The sequence below is a fragment of the Antechinus flavipes genome, chromosome 5 (assembly GCF_016432865.1).
Source record: "Antechinus flavipes isolate AdamAnt ecotype Samford, QLD, Australia chromosome 5, AdamAnt_v2, whole genome shotgun sequence".
Taxonomy (NCBI): Eukaryota; Metazoa; Chordata; class Mammalia; order Dasyuromorphia; family Dasyuridae; genus Antechinus; species Antechinus flavipes.
The window spans coordinates 188,388,380-188,410,322 of NC_067402.1; the positions used below are offsets into that span (position 1 = coordinate 188,388,380).

A 21,943-nucleotide genomic window follows, 5' to 3' on the forward strand; every position below is an offset into this window, starting at 1 on the left:
GTGCCTGACACATGGTAGTTGTTTAATAAATGCTTGTTCTCCTTTCCCCACCCCCAATGCCTATTTTGGCATGCTTAGGGTTTTCTATAGAGTAGATCTGATTGTGAGTATGTAGGTCATGGTCTTATAAGTCTTCCTCTGAAATCTCTGGTACTCCGCCTCTGTGTCCCTGATTTTTATGAACTATATTTATCTCATTGCTGTCAGTAACAGAAGGTAGTTATGTAGCTATGCCCAGATAATGGGCCAGGAGTGCCCATTGTACCAGTCTGCCTGGACTATATTCTATGCATATCTATGGGTCTTTGTGTTTTCAAGATGATGGACTTTTTTTGTGAAGCCCCAATTGAAGCCTTTCTCTCCAAAATTATTAATTCAACCTTTAGTGTTATATCAAATGGTTCTTTCTAATCCTCATTCCTCTGACTGGGGGGCACAGCCATGAGCTTCAAAACCTTTTAAGGAGGGGTTCCCAACATAGTTTTCTTTCCATTTCTCACTGGGTATTTTGGACTTTAGTCTCCTCCAATTGCATGTTGTGGTACCACCATTTCAAGAGAATGAAGGACAAACAGCAACCACAACCACAACAACACGCTTCCATAGGATACCTTCTTTACTTTCTCCCCCTTCTCCCTCAACCCCTTCAGCTTCCTTTTTGTGTATTATCTTCCCTGTTATATTGTAAGTTCCTTGAAGGCAGACTGTCTTTTTATTTGTATTGATATTTTCTAGGATTTAAAATAGATCCTGGTACACACTAGGCACAAAATAAATGCTTTATTAACTGATTCTTGACTCTTTTTTTGCAGCCATCTGCAGTATAAATTGCCCTCTTCTCCCTGATACTCTCTTCTTTTTAGGTTTTCATGACTGCCTTCTCTAAGTTCTCCTTTTAGCTGTCCAACTGCTCCTTATTTCCTTTGCTGGATCTTTATTGATGTCATGACTACTAATATAGGTATTCCCTCAGGCTCTGTTCTTAGACCCTCTTCTTTTTTCATTCTGTTCTATTTCATTTGATGATCTCATTAACTATGGTTTCAATTATCATCTCTAGATATATAACTCTCAAATTCATTTTTCTAGTTCTAACCTCTTCTGACTCCAGTCTCACATCTCCAACTAGATATTTCAACTGGGTTTCCTTTAAATATCTTAAATTCAACATGTCTAAAACTGAATTTTTTCTCAAAATTCTTCCCTCTTTCTAAATTCCTTATGTTATGGATGAAAAGTCTGAGAGAAATTGTTTTTGAGTAATTAATAATTAATTTGTTAATTGTGGCTAACAAATAATCAACAAATTGAGGTCAGTGGCTCTCCCAGAAACCAAAGACACTTGTACTTAGTAGTTAACCAAAGACTCATCTTCACCTAATCTTCTAATATAATTGAACAATGGCAGAATTTACCTAGATTAGATTGTTTTCCCAGTTGGGTAGAGGCCAGATAAAGACTGAAGAGAAAGTTAGTCCAATATCATCATCAGCCCTGTTCTTCAGTGACTGGCTGAATAACCTGCAGGGTCTGGTTGCTGAATGGGGGAAAAATCATGCATATTCCCCTCTCTCATTTATTGGCTATTAATAATAATTTCTCTCATCTATTAATGTTCAGAGTACCATCATCCTTCTAATCACACAGACTTGAAACCTTGGAGTTATCCTGACTTCTCATTCTCACCTTCCCCCACCCCATATCCAATTAAGGGTCATTTTCTCATTTCTATTTTGATAACATGTCTCATATGTGCCCCCATCTTTTCTCTAACTGTCATTACCCTTGTGCAGGCACTCATCACCTCACATCTGGATTATTGCAATAGTTACAGCTGGGTCTGCCTGCCTCAACTCTTCCCTCATCTCAGTTTGTCTTCCATTTAGCTATCAAGTTAATCTTCCTAAAGCAAAATGTTGATCATGGAACTTCCTTTCACGCAATAAAATCTAATAGCATCCTATCACTTCTAGAATAAAATATAAAATCCTCTGGCTTTCAGAAGATCTTTAAACCCCACCATCCCACTTTTCTGTTTCTTATACTTTACATTCTCTCCCTCTAGTATTGCTGGCCTCCTTGCTTTCTTCAAACAAAACACTCTGGCTATTTTCATTAGTTGTCTTCCTGCTTGGAATTCTTTCCATCTCCATTTTTAACTCTTGGTTTCTCCTTAAAGTCCCAACTAAACTCTGATTTTTTCTGAGTTGTCTTTCTTGATTCCCTGAGGAAGTCCTTCCTCTATTGATTATCTCCATTATCCTATATGTATTTTGTTTTCATGTATTCATGCTGTTTATCCCATTTGATTGCAAGCTCCTAAAGATAAGGGACTATTTTTTGGCTTATTTTGTATCCCTTAGCACAGTACCTGGAAAATGGTAAATATTTAATAAATGCTTATTGACTTACCAGTCTGTAAAAATATACATCCAATGGGTCTTGAATCAAAGATTTTGAAGAGATGCTATGTTGAACTTTGAACATGGGCAGAGGAGTGACTATAATATTGGTCCCTGAGTCACAAAGACCTGAGTTCAAAACCAGACTTAGACACTTATTAGCTGTGTGATCTTAAGTAAGTCACTTAACCTTGGTTTGTTTCAGTTTCTTCAAATATAAAATGGGAGTTATAAAAATACTCATCTTCTAAGATTATTATGAGGAATGAATGAGATAATATTTATAAAAATGCTTAATACAATATTTGAAACATGTAGGTATTTAATAATGCTTATTCTTGACCACCTCTCACCAACTAATTAATTATGATAGCCAGCAAGCTTTTGTGTGCTAATGAAAGGGATTGTGTGTTGTTACACTGCTATTATATTTTTATCTACTTTTTGTATTGGAGTTTGAAGATAAAGTCTCTGTGGCCATGCAGATATTGAAAAACTATCTGTTTTTTAAAACAGGATATGACTCTCTTAAAAAACTATTCATTTGGGTAATATCTATTGATTGGGATGGTGAAGATATTATATGGATACTTTGGAAGAATGTAATGGATGGGTTAAGAAATCTAGGAATGAGACATTATAGTGGTATAATGTAAATTTCCTGAAATAGTAGTACATTCTAGCATTCCCAATGAGATAACTGTTAATAGACTGGGAAACTAGGAGGAGATGGTTTTAAAAATTCCTGGTAAGAGAAATAACTGAAGATGGTGTGCTTTTAGGAGCAATGACACTTTCCAAGATAGTCAATCAACAAGCATTAATTAGGCACCATGGTAGGCATTGGTGATAAAAAAGCAAAAACATGGTCCTTGCCTTCAAGGAACTCACAATCATAATGAAAGAGACAACATGCAAACAACTATGAATTTAGAAGATATATTCAGAGTAGATGGGAGGGAATCTCAGAAAGAAGGCACAACAATGGAGGGGAATGAAAAAAACCTCCTAAAGGAGGTAACATTTGGGCTGAGAACTGAAGAAAGCCAGGGAAGTCAGGAGACAGAGATCAATGGGAGAGCATTCCAGGTATGAGACTTATGTGGACAAGCATTTATGATTATTAGAGAGCTTCCAGGGATCTGTTTTTGACAACATTTTGATCAATGTTGTCATAACATTAATCAATAATTAATCAATAAGCATTTATTATACAATGGACAATTTGCTTGAACACAAAAAGGAAAATGAAACAGTGTTTGGTCTCAAAGAGTTTATATTCTATCAGGAGAAAAAACATTATATGCAATATTATTATAGAATAAATATGTTGCCTCTGCTTCAAAGTCTATTCCATAAGATTCTCCTGACTGGTGACATGTATTATTTAATGTTCTATGTCTGGGTGAGAGAAAGAGTTGGTGAAAGTTTGGGAAAAGAGAAATTTTGATTTTCTGGTTTCCAGAGAAAAGACATATTTCCAAATTCTCTTTAGGTTCCTGAAGGAAGAGAAAGATGCTAGGAAGAAAGTGACATGTAGAAGAGCTCTTACCTCTATTATGTCTCTTATCCTAAGTTTAGTACACTAGAGACATTGGGAATTTCCTCTTAGATGAGATTTGATACTCTTGATTGAGCTATTTTGCTCCCAATGGAAGATATTATTACCTATCTTCTTGTGTGGCATATATTTTTCATTTGCGTATTCCTTTTTTTGGTTTCTGCTTTCTATCATCTTGGATAAATGGGTTTACTTGCTATGCCTATTATTTGTGGAACTGGCATTGGATAGGGAAAGTGTTAAGCCTTGGATAAATAGTTTGGATATACATAGCTTCTTTCCTATCAAATGCCAGTTACTTTCATAAAGCAAATACCAGGTAGCTAGGGATGAAGGGCATTAGTGGGTGGAAAGATCAAAAAAGGCCTTGTATAGAAGCTAGCATTGAGCTGTCTTAAAAGAAGTTAGGAATTTTATGAAGTGGAGGAGAAGTGGGCACCGGAGACAGTTTTACTTGTCTTAATTACTCTCTCCAACTGTGTATTGGCTATTTCAATAACATGTCTTGTATGGGCATCTCAAACCCAGCATGTTGAAAACTGGACTCATAATCTTTCCTGCTATACTCACCCCACTTTTGAACTTCTCTATTTTTGTCCAGGTTCCTATCATCTTTTCCATTACTAGATTAAAAAACTTGGTATTACCCTTGACTCCTTACCCTCCTTTACTCTATATACCCAATCAGTTGTTCAGTCTTATTCTTTTTACCTACATGATATCTCTCATATATGTCCCCTTCTCTTTACTTAGACTATTCTAGTTCAGTCTCTTATCAGCTCTCACCTGTGTTATTTCAATAGACTCTAAATAGGTCCTCTTGTCTCATCTCTCCCCCTCTAATCTATCCTGCATGCAGCTTCCAAGTGATTTTCCTAAAAGTTGGTCTACAATTCTATTCTCTTTGTGTGAGAAAAGATTGATTTGCATTATTAATCAGAGAGATGCAAATTAAGACAACTCTGAGATACCAGTACACACCTGTCAGATTGGCTAGAATGACAGGGAAAGATAAAGGGGAATGTTGGAAGGGATGTGGGAAAACAGGGACACTGATACATTGTTGGTGGAATTGTGAACACATCCAGCCATTCTGGAGAGCAGTTTGGAACTATGCTCAAAAAGTTATCAAACTGTGCATACCCTTTGATCCAGCAGTGTTTCTACTGGGCTTATACCCCAAAGAGATACTAAAGAAAGGAAAGGGACCTGTATGTGCCAAAATGTTTGTGGCAGCCCTGTTTGTAGTGGCTAGAAGCTGGAAAATGAAAGGATGTCCATCAATTGGAGAATGGTTGAGTAAATTGTGGTATATGAACATTATGGAATATTATTGTTCTGTAAGGAACGACCAGCAGGATGAATACAGAGAGGACTGGCGAGACTTACATGAACTGATGCTGAGTGAAATGAGCAGAACCAGGAGATCATTATATACCTCAACAATGATACTGTTTGAGGATGTATTCTGATGGAAGTGGACCTCTTTGATAAAGAGAGCCTTAATTGATCAAAGATGGACAGAAGCAGCTACACCCAGAGAAAGAACACTGGGAAATGAATATAAACTGCTTGCATTTTTGTTTTTCTTCCCGGGTTATTTATACCTTCTGAATTCAATTCTCCCTATGCAACAAGAAAACTGTTCGGTTCTGCACACATATATTGTATCTAGGATATACTGCAACCCATTCAACATGTAAAGGACTCTTGCCATCTGGGGGAAGGGGTGGAGGGAGGGAGGGGAAAAATCGGAACAGCAGTGAATGCAAGGGATAATGCTGTAAAAAATTACCCTAGTATGTGTTCTATCAATAAAAAGTTATTTAAAAAAAAAAGAAAGAAAAAAAAAAGAAAAAAAGAAAAAAAAAAGAGAAAAGATTGATTTGGTTGGACTAGAGATGCAGAAAGAAGAATACTATATAATGAAATTGAGACCAGATTGTGGAAGGTGTGGCTTTAAAAGCCAAAGAAGTTTATATTTGATCCCAAAGGAAAGAGGGAACTTTGGAGTTTATTTGGTTAAGGGAATGATATGCTTTGCTGACTTCTTAAGAAAATCACTTTGGAAGCTATGTGGAATATAGTTTGGACATAGGAGACCCTTGAGGCAGGGACACCATTTAGGAGGCTATTGCAAGAATCCAGGAAAGAAATAATAAGGATGTGCAATAATACAGACAAGATAGAAATTTATGTGAGTAGAGAAAAGGGATCCAATGGGAGAAATGTTGCAGCAAAAAGCATAACAATGTAAAGGTAGAAATAGCAAAATGGAAAGTGAGGAGTAGAGGATAATACCAAAATTAGGAACCTGGGAAACCAGAAGAGAAGATATGTCAAACAAAAATTTGGAAAGCTTGGCAAGGGTTGGAATTGAGTGGAAAAATAATGAGTTGTTTTGGATATGTGGAGTTTGAGATGTCTCCAAGATATAAAAGCAGTTGGAAAAAAAAATCAAATAATCAACTGAAGATAAAGAACTAGAGCCTAGGAGAGGTTCTAGACTGAATATATATATTTGAGCATTATCCGCATTGAGATAACAATTAAATCTGTAGGAATTAGGAACTAATGAAGTCATCAAGGGAGAAACTATATATAGAGAGAAAAGGGCCCATATTTAAAGACAATGATATGGATGATGATAGTAGATGAAATTGAGAAGGAGCAGTCAGACAGCTAGAAGGAAAATCAAAAGAGAACAATGTCATGAAAATTCAAAGAAGAAAGTGTAGAGGGAAAAATAGAATGTCAAATGCTGCAAAGAGGCCAAGAAGTATGAGGATAGAGAAAAGGCCATTAGGTTTGGTAATTAGATCATTAGAGATAGTGGATTCAGTTGAGTTATTTGAGGTCAGAAACAAAATTTCAAAGGGTTGAGGAAGGATTGAGAGAAGAGTAATTCAAGACAATGAATGTAGATAGCTTTTATTTGAATAATGTGATGCTGACAAAATATTTTGGTAGTTCAATAAGTACTGAGGATACCCATTTGAAATTCCTGTTCTATTAAAAGGAAAAGAAATAATACAATTTCTTTCTAATGGAGAAACTTACAGACCAAAATCCAGTGGGTACAGTAGCTATGAAATACATAGATCACGTTATACTGATTCAAATGCTGAGAAAAGTGTTATAGGTCATGATTATTAGATATTAGTATTTAGAGAAAACAGATCCCCAGCTACTCAGAACTGATAGAGCCAATTCATGAAGCAGAGGAAGGTTATTCTAGAGGCATCAGAGGTAGCTGGTAGTGGTAGTGTGAAAAGTCTGGAGTTAGGAAGACCTGACTACAAATCTGGACTCAGGACACTTACTAGCTGTGAGATCCTGAATAAATAATTTAATTTCTTATTTGCTTCAATTTCGTATTAGGTGCTAAATAAAAATGTTTATTCCATTCTTCCCCTCTGCTGGAAAACATGGGAAATATGTAAAGATGACAAAAAAACAGCCCCTCAGAACATCAGTCAATTCCCTCAGGGGTGTTTCACAGAGAATCAAGTAGAGGACAAACCACTATCTAGTATTATATTTCTTTTTCCACTTCAGCCAAACTGAAAAAAGGAATTGTCTACTTCCATTGGCTTTATTTCTCTTCTTATTCACTCACTTTTCAATTCTTTATAATCTAACTTTCAGCTTCATTAATCTCCAAATTTACTAGTTTTCTCTTAATTGCCAAATCAAACACCTCTGTCTCAATTCTCATCCTTCACAAGATCTCTACAGTATCTAAAACTATTGACCACATTCTCCTTTTTAATATTCTTTTCTTTCTGGGTTTTCAGGATGTTGTTGTCTTTTACCTGTTTAATATTTTTCTCAATTTTCTTTGCTTCTCCTATACTTATCACTTATTGACCTCATTCTCCTATGGATTGACTCCCAAGCATATATAATATGTATACCTTATTGTGTATATAAACATTCATATGCTTACATACATTTATGTGCACATATATGTATACCCACTCACTCACCTACAGAGTCTTAATTACTTTCCCCAACTGCCTATTGGAGATTTCAACCAGATGTCTTGTAAGCATCTCAAATCCAGCATGTTGAAAACTGAACTCATTCTCTTTCTTTCTATGCCTGCCCCACTTTTGAACTTCCTTATTTCTATCCAGGTTCCCATCATCTTTTCCATTACTAGGTTCAAAAACTTGGTATTATCCTTGACTCTTTACCCTCCTTATTCCACAAGCCCAATCAGTTGTCAGTCTTATAATTTTTACCTCCAAAACATCTCTCATAAATGTCTAGCTCAGTCCCTTATTACTTCTCATCTATTTCAGTAGCTGCCTAAAAGTTCTCTTTGCCTTATTTCTTCCTCTCTAATCTATCCTGCATGCAGCTTCCAAATGATTTCCTAAAAGTAGGTCTGACATTCTATTCTCCTACTCAATAAATTCCAGTGGCTCCCTATTGCATCCAGGATCAAATACAAGCACTCCTTTTCAGTTATTAAAGTGTTTCACAGCCTGGCCCCAGCCTATTTTTTCAAATTTATACATTATTTTCCTTTCTACACTGTACAGTCTAGCCAAGTGAATTTCCTTGCTGTTTCTTACATGTGACACTTTATATTTGTGCCTTTACATTAGCTGCCTCCCAAGCCTGGAATGCATTCCAGTCATACTTTTGCTTTTTAGAATCCCTCATTTCTTTCAAAACTCTGCTCTAATCTATATCTTTCACAAGAATAGCATAATATGCTTTATCAAAAACTCTGCTAAAACCTAAATAAACTTTCTATAGAATTCTTCTCATCTACTAGGAAATGAGATTCATCTGGAATGACCTGTTCACAAAATCTTTGTAATCGCCACTTCACATCTAAATCTTTGCCAACTATGTCTTTAATGATCCATTCTAGAGTTTTTCCAGGAATCAAAATCAAAGTCAATGGCCTAGAATTTTCAAGCTCTATTCTTTTCCCTTTTTTGAAAAATGGGGAAACATTTGTCCTGCAAACCCTTGTTTATTTCCTGTTTCTTTCAAATATCACTGGCAATGGATCAGTAATCACATTTACTAGGTCTTTCAAGATCTAATGATGTAGTTCATATGGGTCAAGTTACTTGAATAGGTCAAAGACTATGAGGTATTCTCTAGCTCCTTATTTATCATAAGTATCAACTCCATATTAACCATTTTTATCCTGTAATTTCTAATATAAACATTGTCATTCTTTGAAAGAAGATAGAAACATAATAAAAGTTGAGCAATTCTGCTTTCTTTTTATTGTCAGTTGTCTCACCCACCTCAATCCAAAGTTATACCTTATTTAATCCTTTTTCCTACTAATATGAATTAAACACATACACACACACACACACACACACACACACACACACTTTTTAGTTGTCTTTAGGTTCCTCTGCCAGTTTAGCTCATTCTGAGCTTTAGTATTCCTAACACTTTTTTTTTTAAATAAGACTGTTCTGTACTCAAATTCTCTTTATGCTTCTGATCTTGCTTCTGACTTCTGTGCATCTTCTTTTGAAAACTGAAATTGGTTGGTGAGTTCTCCATGCATCCACATAAGTACTTTCAAACAAATCTCATTTGTTTTTCTTGGCTTCTGGTTTATTGGAATTGTTTTCCTTTGTGTCTTCAGAATTTAGTCCTTGAGAATTTCCCATCTCTCCTGCGTTGGTTTCATCTAAAGCATTTCATATTATAGGATACCACTTAACTATCCCATAAACCAGGGTATATGCACATCCTTTGTGTAGTACACTAACACATGCCTGGGAGGGCTGGGGAGCAGTTTTATTTTGTTGTTGCTGATATTGTTCAATCATTTAGTCATGTCTGACTCTTTCTGACCTGTAGACTATATCACACCAATACTGTCCAAGGGGTTTTCTTGGAAAAGATACTGGAGTAATCTGCAATTTCCTTCTGGGTTAAGGCAAGAAGAGATTAAATGAATTGCCCAGAGTCAAACAACTAGTAAGTGTTTGAAGAAGTATCTGAACTCAGGCCTTTCTGATTCCAGGCCCAGCACTCTTATTGAGCCATCTAGTTGCCTCCAGTATTATTTTAGCAGATTGCTAATCACCAATTGCATTTGTCAATAGAATATTTACTAGATAATGAGATTCATTATTCTATCCACATATTGCTTTTGAAGTAGGCCTTCACTGATAAATTTCAAGTCTGCATACAAAGTTCAGTTTTAAGTATAGACCACCAACCCACTGACCTTTATTATGTCTTGTAAGGTTGCTTGCCAGGTAGTCAGTGGTAATAGCCAACAATTAGTTCTGTACTCATTACCTGTCAGAGAAGATTAAAGTGAATGCAGAAACCACTGCTAATAGGTTCTGTATGTCCAAAATTATGGCAGTGCCTATAGAAGGGGTGAAGGTGATTGTGACATGTTACTAATCCATGAAAGTATGGCTAGGTATGTTGAGGACTTCATTGCATTGTACCATTCTTTTTATTCCTTTTATTCTTGGATGGCTGGCAACAAGAGCAACTGTGTAATGAAGGCGTTTGGGAAATTATACAAGCCAAGAAATGGGATCATGACCCTTAAGTATTCACGCTTTATTCCTTAGAAGACACCTCACTATTGAGAGAATGGCAGATGTGGAACTATGCCCCATGCCAAATGTTAATTGATTCAACATAGGATGTTAAAAAAAATAGTTTGTTCTACGATGAGAAAACTACAACATAGTCATGGTGATTTTAGTCACTTGGGTCAAGAGATAGCTCTGGAGCTGATAAAAAATATATGCTACTGGCTAAATTTGGCTTCACGTGTCAATAGGAAGCATGAGACTGTACTTGTGAAATATTCAAAGAACTTTGCTTGGTTACCAATTTGTATTACTTACCTGGGGAATATAACTAACAGCTAGTCTTTAAAACTTACATGCCAGATATTGGTTCATAGGGAGAGGATCCACAATGTCACTTTAGCTGAAGAATAAAATGCACAATGGAACCTTTCAGAAAGTTAGTAAATTCAATTGACTCCTTGATCAAACAGCACAGATTGGAATTGGTTAATTCCTGGAGCTGCCTCTTTCCTCTATAGAGGCTTAAAGACACCTGAGTATGCTTATTAAAATTGTTTTGGGGGGGCAAAATCCAAGAGAGACTGAGCCATCCATGGAATAGGGCTGGGACTATAGGTTACTGTATCTCAGCAAAGCAGGTTACATCTTAGGCACTATCTATATCTAAGGCATCTATCTGGTCAGTGACCAGGATAAATTGTGATACTTTGAATATAATGATAGAAAAAGTTACTCATATAATCAAATAATTCCCATTGGTGGAGCATGTAATATGCACATAGCTTCAATGTGTAACACTTTGTGTTTCACATATGAACTTCATATTTGATCTACAGTAAGTAATTTGTCTCTGAATGCTATATATTTGCATGTGACCTATGAATATGGTTTGCAAGATATCATTTGGCTATGTAATATGTTATGAGGTATGTAATGCAAGTGATTGATACATTTGGTTTGTAATATGCATTTCTATATACTATATATATTATGTTTCAGCAGGTAGTGTGCTTAGTCTTCCACATGTAATTATAACATGAATGTTATGTACTGTGCAACTGATGAGTTTTTATGCTGTGCACTGCTAAAAAAAATTACCTTTGTTTTTTATGTGACTTAGAGGTATTATATATTTTAGGAAGAAAAGTATTGATTTGAGTATAGCTTTAGGAATGCAGGATATAGGTCAATAGTTCCATCTTGTCCCTTTAGCTCTAGAATAATCTACATGGCTCCAGTGCTAATAGCCACTGGCATGAAGGGAATTGAAAGAAATTTATCTATCCCAATTAAGATATTAAGAAGATTTGGGAATGCTCCTTAAGTGGGAGATGAAAGTAATTTAAAAGTCTAAGAGAATAAAGGATGAAGGAAGATGTGGAAGGGATAGGGATGATAAAGCAAAAAGGAGTAGATGGAGAAAACCCCTCTTTCAGACAGACAGACAGACAGATGGGAGTATGTGAAGTATTCTTATCTATTGTATAAATAGGATTGGTAAAATGGAGGATGGGGTCTCCTTGTAGATTTCTTCTAAAGGAAAGCACAAGTAAACCAGAAGCCAGTGTCAGCAGATAGCTAGGGATTGGAATTGGATTGCAATATGCCTGCAACATGTAGATTCTTAAGATATGCTTACTTATTGATTAGTTATGATATTGCCAAGTTATTCTTGATTTCAGTTTTTCCTGAGAAATTAGGCAAATGGTAATAAATTTTGGGGTGTTAGTGTTAGTTGTAGAGTACTTAAAGTTTTCTTGATTTAAAACTGGTCTTTCCTTCTTCCCAATAATGCCTTAGAAGGCTGAGTATGATTTTTCTGTAGGCAGAACAGCTATTCCTGGGTGTAGGTGGCTAGCACAGAGGAATCTCATGGGACCACCCAGCATTCAACTGGGATGTGGGCCAACAAGATCCTGACAGTCCAATACTGAGTCATAGATCCAAGAGAATCAAAATATAGAAGATAATGCCAGCTATTATTGAGGGGAATTGAAATCAATATATCTGCTTCATCACACAGCTCCCCCTCACCATGACAATTCCTCCTTCCATCTGGTTAAGGCTATGGGGAATGGTGACAATCACTGGACCCTAAAGGAGAAACCTGCATCTTGAGGAGGAATTGGGCCACAGCTCCAGTGCCCTAGATAAAGGATGAATGATGAGCTTGGCTGGGTGTTTAGAGGAATTCTCCACTTTCCAGCTTGGAACACAGGGGTTCCCTTTTGTCACAAGGAAAAGCCTGTCTCCCCCTCCCACAGCAATGGCTTCTTCCTCTTTTTAGCCTTGTTTATACATCTCTGCCCCTAGAATCTCCCTTATATCCAAGAGTTTTATTGTGAGTCCCAACCTCAGTTCTTACACAGGCTTTTCCCAGACTCCCAAGTGCTGGAGTAAACAAGATTTGATATTAGACTAGTTTTGAATGTGGAGGAAATAATGGTAAGGCATTAGAAGGGAGCCTTGACTTAAAAAAAGAAAAAAAAATGTCGATATTCATAGATATCGTTGTGTCTGTGTCCATCTTTGATCCACAGGATGAATTTCCCAACATTCTAGGTGGATTGTAAGTGTTACAGGTGAATTGTCCCAGCAGGAGGATGTAAGAAAGGGAACACTTTCTCTGCCATTAACCCTGGAGTTCTCTCTCTCTGCTTCCATACTGAAAAGCCCAGGATGTCTTTCAAGATGTTGGGAGCTGGGCTGTTGGGGTCTCCTTGACTGGAGTTGTGGGTTTAGTCCCTGTGGCTTATAGAGAAGAATCACGCTGGGAAAGAGGGGGCAAAGAAGGAGCATAGGTGAAGAGGAGGGGCCATATTTAGGAGACAGCTCCCTCACCAACCTTCCAAAGGTTCGCATCCCCACCCCCTGATGTACAGCTCCTTCATCTCACGCTGCTCTGGTTTTCCATTCATTCCATGGCTCTCCTGCTTCCCCTGCAGTTCCCCTACTCCCCAAATTGCAGTCAGGGAAAAAAAAGCTCCACCACATTCTCCAGCACCATTGGTCCCCTCCCTCCCTGCAGCGCCAGCCCCCCCAGTCACCTCATTGGCTGGAATTACCATCAATCCCCACCCGGCTGTGCTGACATCATTCTGCAGTAGCAGGGATGGGGTGGGAGTGAGTGAGGAATCGAGAAAACCCGGGGAGCGGGAGGGAAAGAGAGCCATTGCTAGCCCCCCTCCCCCACCATCTTATCTACACAGGTCGGTCTGCCCTGGTCTGCTCCGAAGGATTAATCCATGAGGTTCCCCTCCACTGTCACTCCTTTACTTATCCTTTGACCCTCCTCCCCACAGCATCCTTTCCTGAAGGTGGAATAAGGAAGGAAGCTCCCAAGGGAGAGCAATTGCCTTGCCCTACCCCACACCATGGCCCCCTTGCTGCTCCCCCTCCTTCTGACCTCCCTGCTCCCCACCAGTTTCTGTAATAAAGGTGAGTGATGGGGGGGTGGGCACCGGTGGGGGAAGAGATATAGGGAGTTGGGAAGTGGGCAAGAGATGCTAAGGCTAGTTGAGTATGACCTGTGTCTTTCCTTCCATCCATCCTTCTCTCCATCCCTTTCCCTAGTGCTGCATGCTTCTTCACATGCTCTTCACCCATGTGTTTCTCACTCTTCCTCTTCTTTTCCCTCTAGGTTGTTCTTTTCTTCTTTAGCCCAATGTCCTTCCCTATCTCTATTTCTTGATCATACTATATTAATTGCTTGTCTCTTCTTGTGTTTGTACATTGATTTCTCTGCTTTCAGGAGAAGTTGTATCTGTGGGGTGATACATATCTTTCTTCATATCTATACAATTCTCAGGGGGGTGTATTTTTATGAGTGTGTGGCAAATTTATTTGATTTTTCTCTATCCAGTCCCAGGAAGAAACCGTTCTCTATAGTTCAGCCATTCAGAGCACGTATGTTTTTGCATGTTCATGTGCGTATATGTTATTCTGCCGGCACACAGCTGGGCTGTGAGTTATCAGAGCCCAGAAGCCCTTTAGCAAAAGGGCAGGTGATAAATTCATAAATTCATTTGGGTAAGGGAGAGAGAAAAAGAGAGAGGGAAAGAGGAGGGAAGGAAGAAAAGGTAAGGTTTGGGGTAGAAAGCTAATGGAGAAACGTAGGAGGAAGATGAGAGAAACAGGTGTGGGAAAAATCTGAGGAAGGAAAAGGGAGAAAAGAGTTATCAGAGGTGAAAGGGAAATGAAAAAAGAGGGGGAGATAAGAGAAAAAAACAGAGGGAAAAATTAGGAGATAGGGTAGACATTGAGATGATGAGATACAGAAGGAAGATAGGAAGAGAGGAAAGGAAAGATACAGGGTGAAAAGAACTGGGGGGAAGGGGAGAGGAGAAAACCTGGGGAATGAGGAAAAGAGAAGAGAGAACTTGGAGAAAAGAAGAGGAAAGAGAATTGAGGAGAAGATGAGAAGTGAAGAAAAGAAAGGGAAAGGGAGAAATAAAGGAGAGGAGAGGAAAGAGGGAGGGGACACCTGAAAAGAGAAGGAAGAATTGGAGTGGGGAGGGAGAAAAGAGAGGAGAAAAAAGAAGTGGAAAATTGAAGGGAGAAAAGAAGAGAGAACTGAGAGGAGAAAGAGACAGGGGGGAAAAGGGAAGGAAGAACTGGTGAGGAGAAAGAAAGGGGAGTAGAGAAAGGAAGGAAAGAAATGGGGGGCTAGGAGGAAGAAGGAAAGAAGGAAAGAGGAGAGAGTGGAATGGAGAAGGGATGAAGGAAAAAAGATAGAATAGGTAAAAAGGAATAAGAAGAAGGGAATGAGAACTGAAGGGGGAGAAGAAAAGGGGAGAACCAGGGAGAGAAATTGCCCTTATTCCACCTGTTCCCCTCCATCTTGTGTTTCATCTCTGCTTTGCCTATTCTTGTGCTCTGCTATTCCTCTTCTTTTTTCATCTCCTGTCTCAACCTCAGCTTTTTGGTGTCCTGCCATATCCTTTTCTTTCCTGTTCACCATCTTGTGGTTCATCCCCCAGCTGAGGAGGGGAATAGGGAGGGGCATAATGTCTACAGTGAACATGGACTCAGGGTCCAGTACATGAGAGTTCTATTCTCAGGTGACTGCTTCGCCCCCTCAAAATACTGGCAGTCAGGAATTCTGGATTCAGCAGCATACTCCCTATATGACATTTCAGATAAACTTCCTCTGGGTGACTCAATTATTCTTTGGTGACACGAATTCCATCTCTCCCTCCTATGCAGGGAAAATTGTAACTTCATTAATATAATTTAAGAGCCAAGGATTTGATGGTGAAGAAGGGCTAAACACAGATAGAGCTGCCTATTCCTCTGTGGAGTATTTTGGTTGAGTAAAGAGTGAGGGCGGTTGGACAGAAGGTGAAATTCTAAACCAAGTTTCTTGTTGGGAAATTTGGGCCCACTGGGACACTGATATGGCTCTTCCAAAAGGCCTATTTTATGCCTTCAATCCCTCACTTCAGAGCCAGCATGATCTCTAAGGGAAGACTGGGGGAAATGTTCCCTGAGCCCTTTGGGTCGAAATGGGGGGAGAGGCTATGTCCCTTTTGGAATCGTCTTACATGGGAAAATAGAATGAAGACTAGATGTTGGGTGTGATTAAGAAACAAAATAGTAGGAGCACTGGCTTACTAAAAGTTCATGGGACTGGGATCCTAATTCCAGACTAGGGTTAGATACGAGAGTTGTGGGATCTACAATCCTAAGGACTGGCAGATGTGTACTGAGTGAGTGTGTTTAGCAATGGGGGCAGGGAGGATTAGTGATGTATGTAGGCCAGCTCAATAATTCTCTAGGATGCTGTTACATTGGGTCCAATCATTGGCATTGATCTCTCTGCTCTATCCCCAATCTTTACAATGGAATTCCCCCCTCCTTTGCCCTAAATCCTTTTCTTTCCACCTCCCCCTTTATTTTCTCCTGAGGGTATAGTTCTGAATTGAGAGTTGGCTGGATAGATGACATGACATTAAATGAGGTAATTTAATTTGAAATTCAGAGGAAGTGGGGTTTGAATTCTTTCCTCTCCCCTTCCCTCTCTCTACTATGACTTCAATCTCTCCTTATGCTCTTTTCAGGGCTTTTTCATAATTCCTGGTGTTCCCTATCCCATCTAGCCCCTCCCTGCTACTCTCCTAAGGATCTGAGATGTCTTATAGAGATGAGTCCCCCATTTTCTTGTCCCTGGTATTCAGAGCAGATCTTGGGTCTCCAATGTATAGATGGTTGCCATGGAAATAGAAAGAACAGATTATATGTTCTGCCCTTCACCTCCATAGTTATTGTCATGTCCTCACTCCATTCTCTGGTGCCTTTCCAGCAGGATATAATAGTGTAATGGAAAGAGCACTGGATAGGATTAGAATACTGCTTTTGCTACTTATTACCTGTTTGACTCTATATAAGTCAATTAATCTCTCTGGTCTTCAGCTTTCTTAGGAGAAAAATGATAAAAATTGAATTAAATGGACTCCAAGATCCCCTTCCAGCTCTAAAAAAGATTATATTTGCAAATGTAGAGGGTTGACAATAAAGGCGAGGGCTGGGAGTGAGGGAAGAAGGTGGGTAAGGGTAGCCAAAGCCTAGGTCTAGAAAGGTTGTTCATAGAACGGGGGTCTTGACTCACATGGTCTTCCTCTCTGTTCCCTGGGATGTCAGCCAACAAACACAAACCATGGATTGAAGCAGAATACCAGGGCATTGTTATGGAGAATGACAACACTGTCCTACTCAATCCACCGCTCTTTGCCCTTGACAAGGATGCTCCTCTTCGTTACGCTGGTAATGGGGGGAAAAGCAGGGGTGGGCTAGGCAGAGACAAGGAAGAGGAGAAACAGACATAGGAATATATATGGGGAAAACTGAAAGGCATGGGGGGAAAAGGAGAGAGGGAGTAGAAGGAATAGAATAGGAGAAACTTTAAGGTGAGGGAATAGAGGCAAAGGAAAGGGGAACTTAAGGAAAAAGGAAAAAATTTTAGGAGAAAGGGGGATCAGAGGGAAGGGCATAGGTAGGGTTGGAGACAATACGACTTATTAAGATCTCCATTCTGGAAGCCTAGGAAGAAGGGGACTGAGTTCTTGTTAACATGAGGAGAGGGGTAAAGGGCTAGAATTATAAAGATCTGGTCACAGAGGTTAAAAGTAGGAGGGGTAAGCTAGAGAAGAAACTGATGGGAATAATACAGCCTTCCTTTTTCTTTCCTGACCAGGTGAAATCTGTGGGTTCCGACTGCATGGGGCTGGGGTTCCCTTTGAGGCTGTGATCCTGGACAAGGCGACTGGAGAAGGATTGATCCGAGCCAAGGAACCAGTGGACTGTGAAGCTCAGAAAGAGCACAGCTTCACGATTCAGGCTTATGACTGTGGCGAAGGTCCAGATGGAGCCAATACCAAGAAATCTCACAAGTGAGGGAGCCTTTCACTTTACTACTAGAGCCCTCTTCTGTCCCTTCTCCTGAAATCATATTGATTCCTTGCTTAAATCAGCACACCTCCATACTACTTCTATTCAGTGAATGTGAGATATTCACAATGATGGCTGATGATCAGAACATTTGGTGACATACATGGTCCTTGCCCTCAAAAGCTTCCAATCAGGCACAAATGTTCCATAGACTATATACTTTATACATTCAAAGCACACAGCTCTATAATACATGACCTACTGACATTTTCCCCCATATATATATATATATATACACACACACATTATACAGCACATTTCCCTAATATGTATATATACATATACACATTTCCCATCACTTTTTATAGTTAGCTTTACTTTTTTCACTTTGGATTTTATTCTTGGTTTTATATCACACTTTTACTTAATTGTCAGCTCTTGTTGTTCAGTCATGTCTGACTTTTCATGATTCCTTTTGGGATTTTCTTAGCAGATACTGGTTTGCCATTTCTTTCTCCAGATGAGAAAACTGAGGCAAACAGAGTCACAGAGCTAGTAAATGTCTCAAGTTAGATTTGAACTCATGAAAATGAGTCTTGCTGATTTTATACCCAGCGCTCTATCTATTGTGCTATCTAGCTATCAACTCTTCATGAGAACAAATGCTTTGAAGCCTTAGGAGAACTCTTAATTCTTTCCAGTTCATTGTCTGGCATCTCTAGCCTCATATTAGGAGCTCAGATTCTCCATGATCCCCTTATGAGGCTCACTACATCATCTCTTAGGAAACCGTTTAACCCCTTCCCCTGAGATGGGTGCTTCACTTCCTCCCTTGGGCATCTGTTCCATTTGGGCTCATGCTCTTTACAATAGAGTTTGACTAAGGGTTATGGTAGCATAGACTGGACACTTAGAGATGGGTGGGGAATAAATATTATCCTACTACAGGCCCCAAATTGCTTTGATGCAGTTCTGTTCTGGAACTCTCCTTCTCTGGTCCAAGATTTTATACCCTAAATTCTCTGGATGTTGGGGCAATACTAACCCTTCTCCTTTCTCTGGTATGAACAGGGCAACTGTGCATGTGAGAGTAAATGATGTAAATGAGTTTGCCCCAGTATTTGTGGAGCGGTTGTACCGGGCATCAGTGACAGAGGGGAAGTTGTATGATCGAATTTTAAGAGTGGAGGCTATTGATGGTGACTGCTCCCCACAATACAGTCAGATCTGCTACTATGAGATTCTCACCCCCAACACTCCTTTCCTCATTGACAACGATGGTGAGTTCATCCCTACTTCTATCCTTGTCCCTCAGATCTCTCAACTGGATCAAAATTCCATGCTTACCCCAGGTTCCATTTTTCATTCTCTATCTTCCTAGACAATTTCCTATAGTACAATTTATTCTTCATTATTGAGTCCGTTGCTCTCTCTCTCTCTCTCTTTCTCTTTCTTCTTCTTCCCTTTCTTCTCCTTCTCTCCTCTTTCTTTTTTTCTTCTCCTCCTCCTCTCATCCTGTCCCTTTCTTCTTCCTTTTTCATCTCCTCTCACTGTCCTTCCTCTCTCCCTTTCCCTTCTTCTTGCTCCCCTCCCTCTTTCCTTTTCCCTTCTTCTCTTTTTCTTTCTTGCCTTTCTTCACTCATCTTCTAGGGAACATTGAGAACACCGAGAAATTACAGTACAGTGGGGAGAAGCTCTATAAGTTCACAGTGACAGCATATGACTGTGGGAAGAAAAGGGCAGCTGATGATGCTGAGGTAGAGATCCAAGTGAAGCCCACATGCAAGCCCAGCTGGCAAGGTGAGCAACTTAGACCTTATCATAATCCTTTGTCCCTACATCCTAACTTGAATAAAGTAAATTTAACATTTGGCTCAATTTGCCCATCTCTGGGTTTTCATGATGCTCACATTGGGGAAGCCTGACACACAAGTAGAGGGACAAAAAGTATAAAGGACAATAGCCTGGGATTTTGCAGTATTATATATGGACTGAGCAGGCCAGCCATGGACTAAGGTGCATTCCATGGCATCTGAGGACATGGTTTGGGAAATTGGAAATAGGATGGCAAATTTGGGTGAAATGTCTTACTTTCCTTTGCTCCCTATTCCCTACAGGCTGGAGCAAAAGAATTGAATATGCACCCGGAGCTGGGAGTCTGGCCTTATTTCCTGGCATCCGCCTGGAAACCTGTGATGAGCCTCTGTGGAACATCCAGGCCACCATTGAGCTGCAGACCAGTCATGTAGCCAAGGGCTGTGATCGGGACAACTACTCAGAAAGGGCCCTTCGAAAACTTTGTGGTGTGCCCCCTTCCCTACCCCAACCCCGTCATGTTCTTTTGCTCTTCATTAGCACCCCTTGACCTTATTTCCTTCTTCCTAAAAACCCTTCCTTGAACCATCCATTAGGGGTCAATAAGTATGTGCTAAGTATTCATTCATAGCTTTTAGGTGCTTGGGATACAGGAAAGATTAGATTTACTTCCCATTCTTAAAAAGTTGAGATGGGAGAGACAGACATATTGATAGAGGCAATTTTAACACAACACTCCAATGGCTGAAGTGTATTGAAGGCAAGCAGGGATTGCAGAATCAGCTGGGAAGGCTGGGGAAGCTTCTGGGTGAAAATGTCTTAAAAGAGCAGGATGATGACTAGTAAGACAGGCTGGAAAAGCTACTTAAAGCTTTTCTTCATTCTACTCTCTAATTCAGAATTATCTCAAGTCAACTCAGTTCACAGCTTGGTTCTAATAATTGTCTTCCTTGGGGGTGGGTGGGGATCCTACAGGTGCTGCCACAGGGGAGGTGGATCTGCTCCCCATGCCTGGCCCCAATGCTAACTGGACAGCAGGGCTCTCAGTGCACTACAGCCAGGACAGTAGCCTCATCTACTGGTTCAACGGTACCCAGGCTGTTCAAGTTCCTTTGGGCAGTGGCGGTGGGATTGGGTCCGGCTCCCAAGATGGCCTCAGTGACCATTTCACTTTGTCCTTCTGGATGAAACATGGAGTGACCCCTAGCAAAGGCAAGAAAGAGGAGGAAACCATCGTGTGCAACACTGTCCAGAATGGTGAGCATCAAACCAGAGGCAGAGGCTCTAGACCTTGCTTTGTAGTAAGTTAGCTGAGAAATCAAGCAAGTTGTTGAACTCTCTGGGTCTTGATTTTCTTTTTTTCCTTCCTTCCTCCCTCTCTCCTTCCCTTCCTTCCTCCCTCTCTCCTTCCCTTCCTTCCTTCTTTCTTTCCTTCCTTCCTTTTTTCCTTCCTCCCTTCCTTCCTTCCTTCCTTCCTTCCTTCCTTCCTTCCTTCCTTCCTTCCTTCCTTCCTTCCTTCCTTCCTTCCTTCCTTCCTTCCTTCTTCCTTCCTCTCTCCTTCCTTCCTTCCTTCTTTCTTTCCTTCCTTCCTTCCTTCCTTCCTTCTTCCTTCCTTCCTTCCTTCCTTCTTCTTCCTTCCTTCCTTCCTTCCTTCCTTCCTTCCTTCCTTCCTTCCTTCCTTCCTTCCTTCCTTCCTTCCTTCCTTCTTTCTGTCTTTCTTTTTTCTTTTTTTTTTCTTTCTTTCTTTCTTTCTTAAAGGTCACACAGCTAGGAAGTATTAAGTGTCTCAGGTCAGATTTGAACTCAGGTCCTCCTGACTTCAGGGCTGGTGCTCTATCCACTATGCCACCTAGCTGCTCTGGACTTGATTTTCTTATCCACAAAATGAAGGATTTTCAAGTCCTTTCTAGCTCAATAAACATACAATCCATCTCTATCTATAAATGTAGATAGAGAGACAAATAATCCTGCAATACATTGAAATGTTCACCTTTATCAACATATATGTAGGTACCATCCTTCCCAAAGCACTTCTTAGCCCAATATTTTGTACACAATAGATATTTAATCAATGTAAGCTGAATTAGTAACACGATGGATAAGAGTGCTGGATATGGAATCAGGAAGATTCATCTTCTTGAATTCACATCTAGCCTCAGACACTTACTAGCTATGTGATCATGGGCAAGTCCCTGAACCCTGTTTCCCTCAATTATCTCATCTATAAA

General features: G+C 39.7%; 1 protein-coding gene across 1 annotated transcript in view; it reads left to right on the forward strand.

The window, feature by feature from the left end:
* The first annotated feature begins 13,609 nt into the window (after window positions 1–13,609).
* Window positions 13,610–21,943, forward strand: part of CLSTN3 (calsyntenin 3) — a 30,714-nt gene continuing 22,380 nt past the window's right edge. Inside the window, exons 1-8 of the mRNA XM_052000741.1 lie at window positions 13,610–13,723; window positions 13,817–13,952; window positions 17,154–17,276; window positions 17,707–17,902; window positions 18,972–19,180; window positions 19,551–19,700; window positions 20,018–20,203; window positions 20,691–20,972. Of these exons, the coding sequence (XP_051856701.1) occupies window positions 13,889–13,952; window positions 17,154–17,276; window positions 17,707–17,902; window positions 18,972–19,180; window positions 19,551–19,700; window positions 20,018–20,203; window positions 20,691–20,972 (1,210 nt within the window). The 5' untranslated portion in view covers window positions 13,610–13,723; window positions 13,817–13,888. The remainder of the gene's footprint in view (window positions 13,724–13,816; window positions 13,953–17,153; window positions 17,277–17,706; window positions 17,903–18,971; window positions 19,181–19,550; window positions 19,701–20,017; window positions 20,204–20,690; window positions 20,973–21,943) is intronic.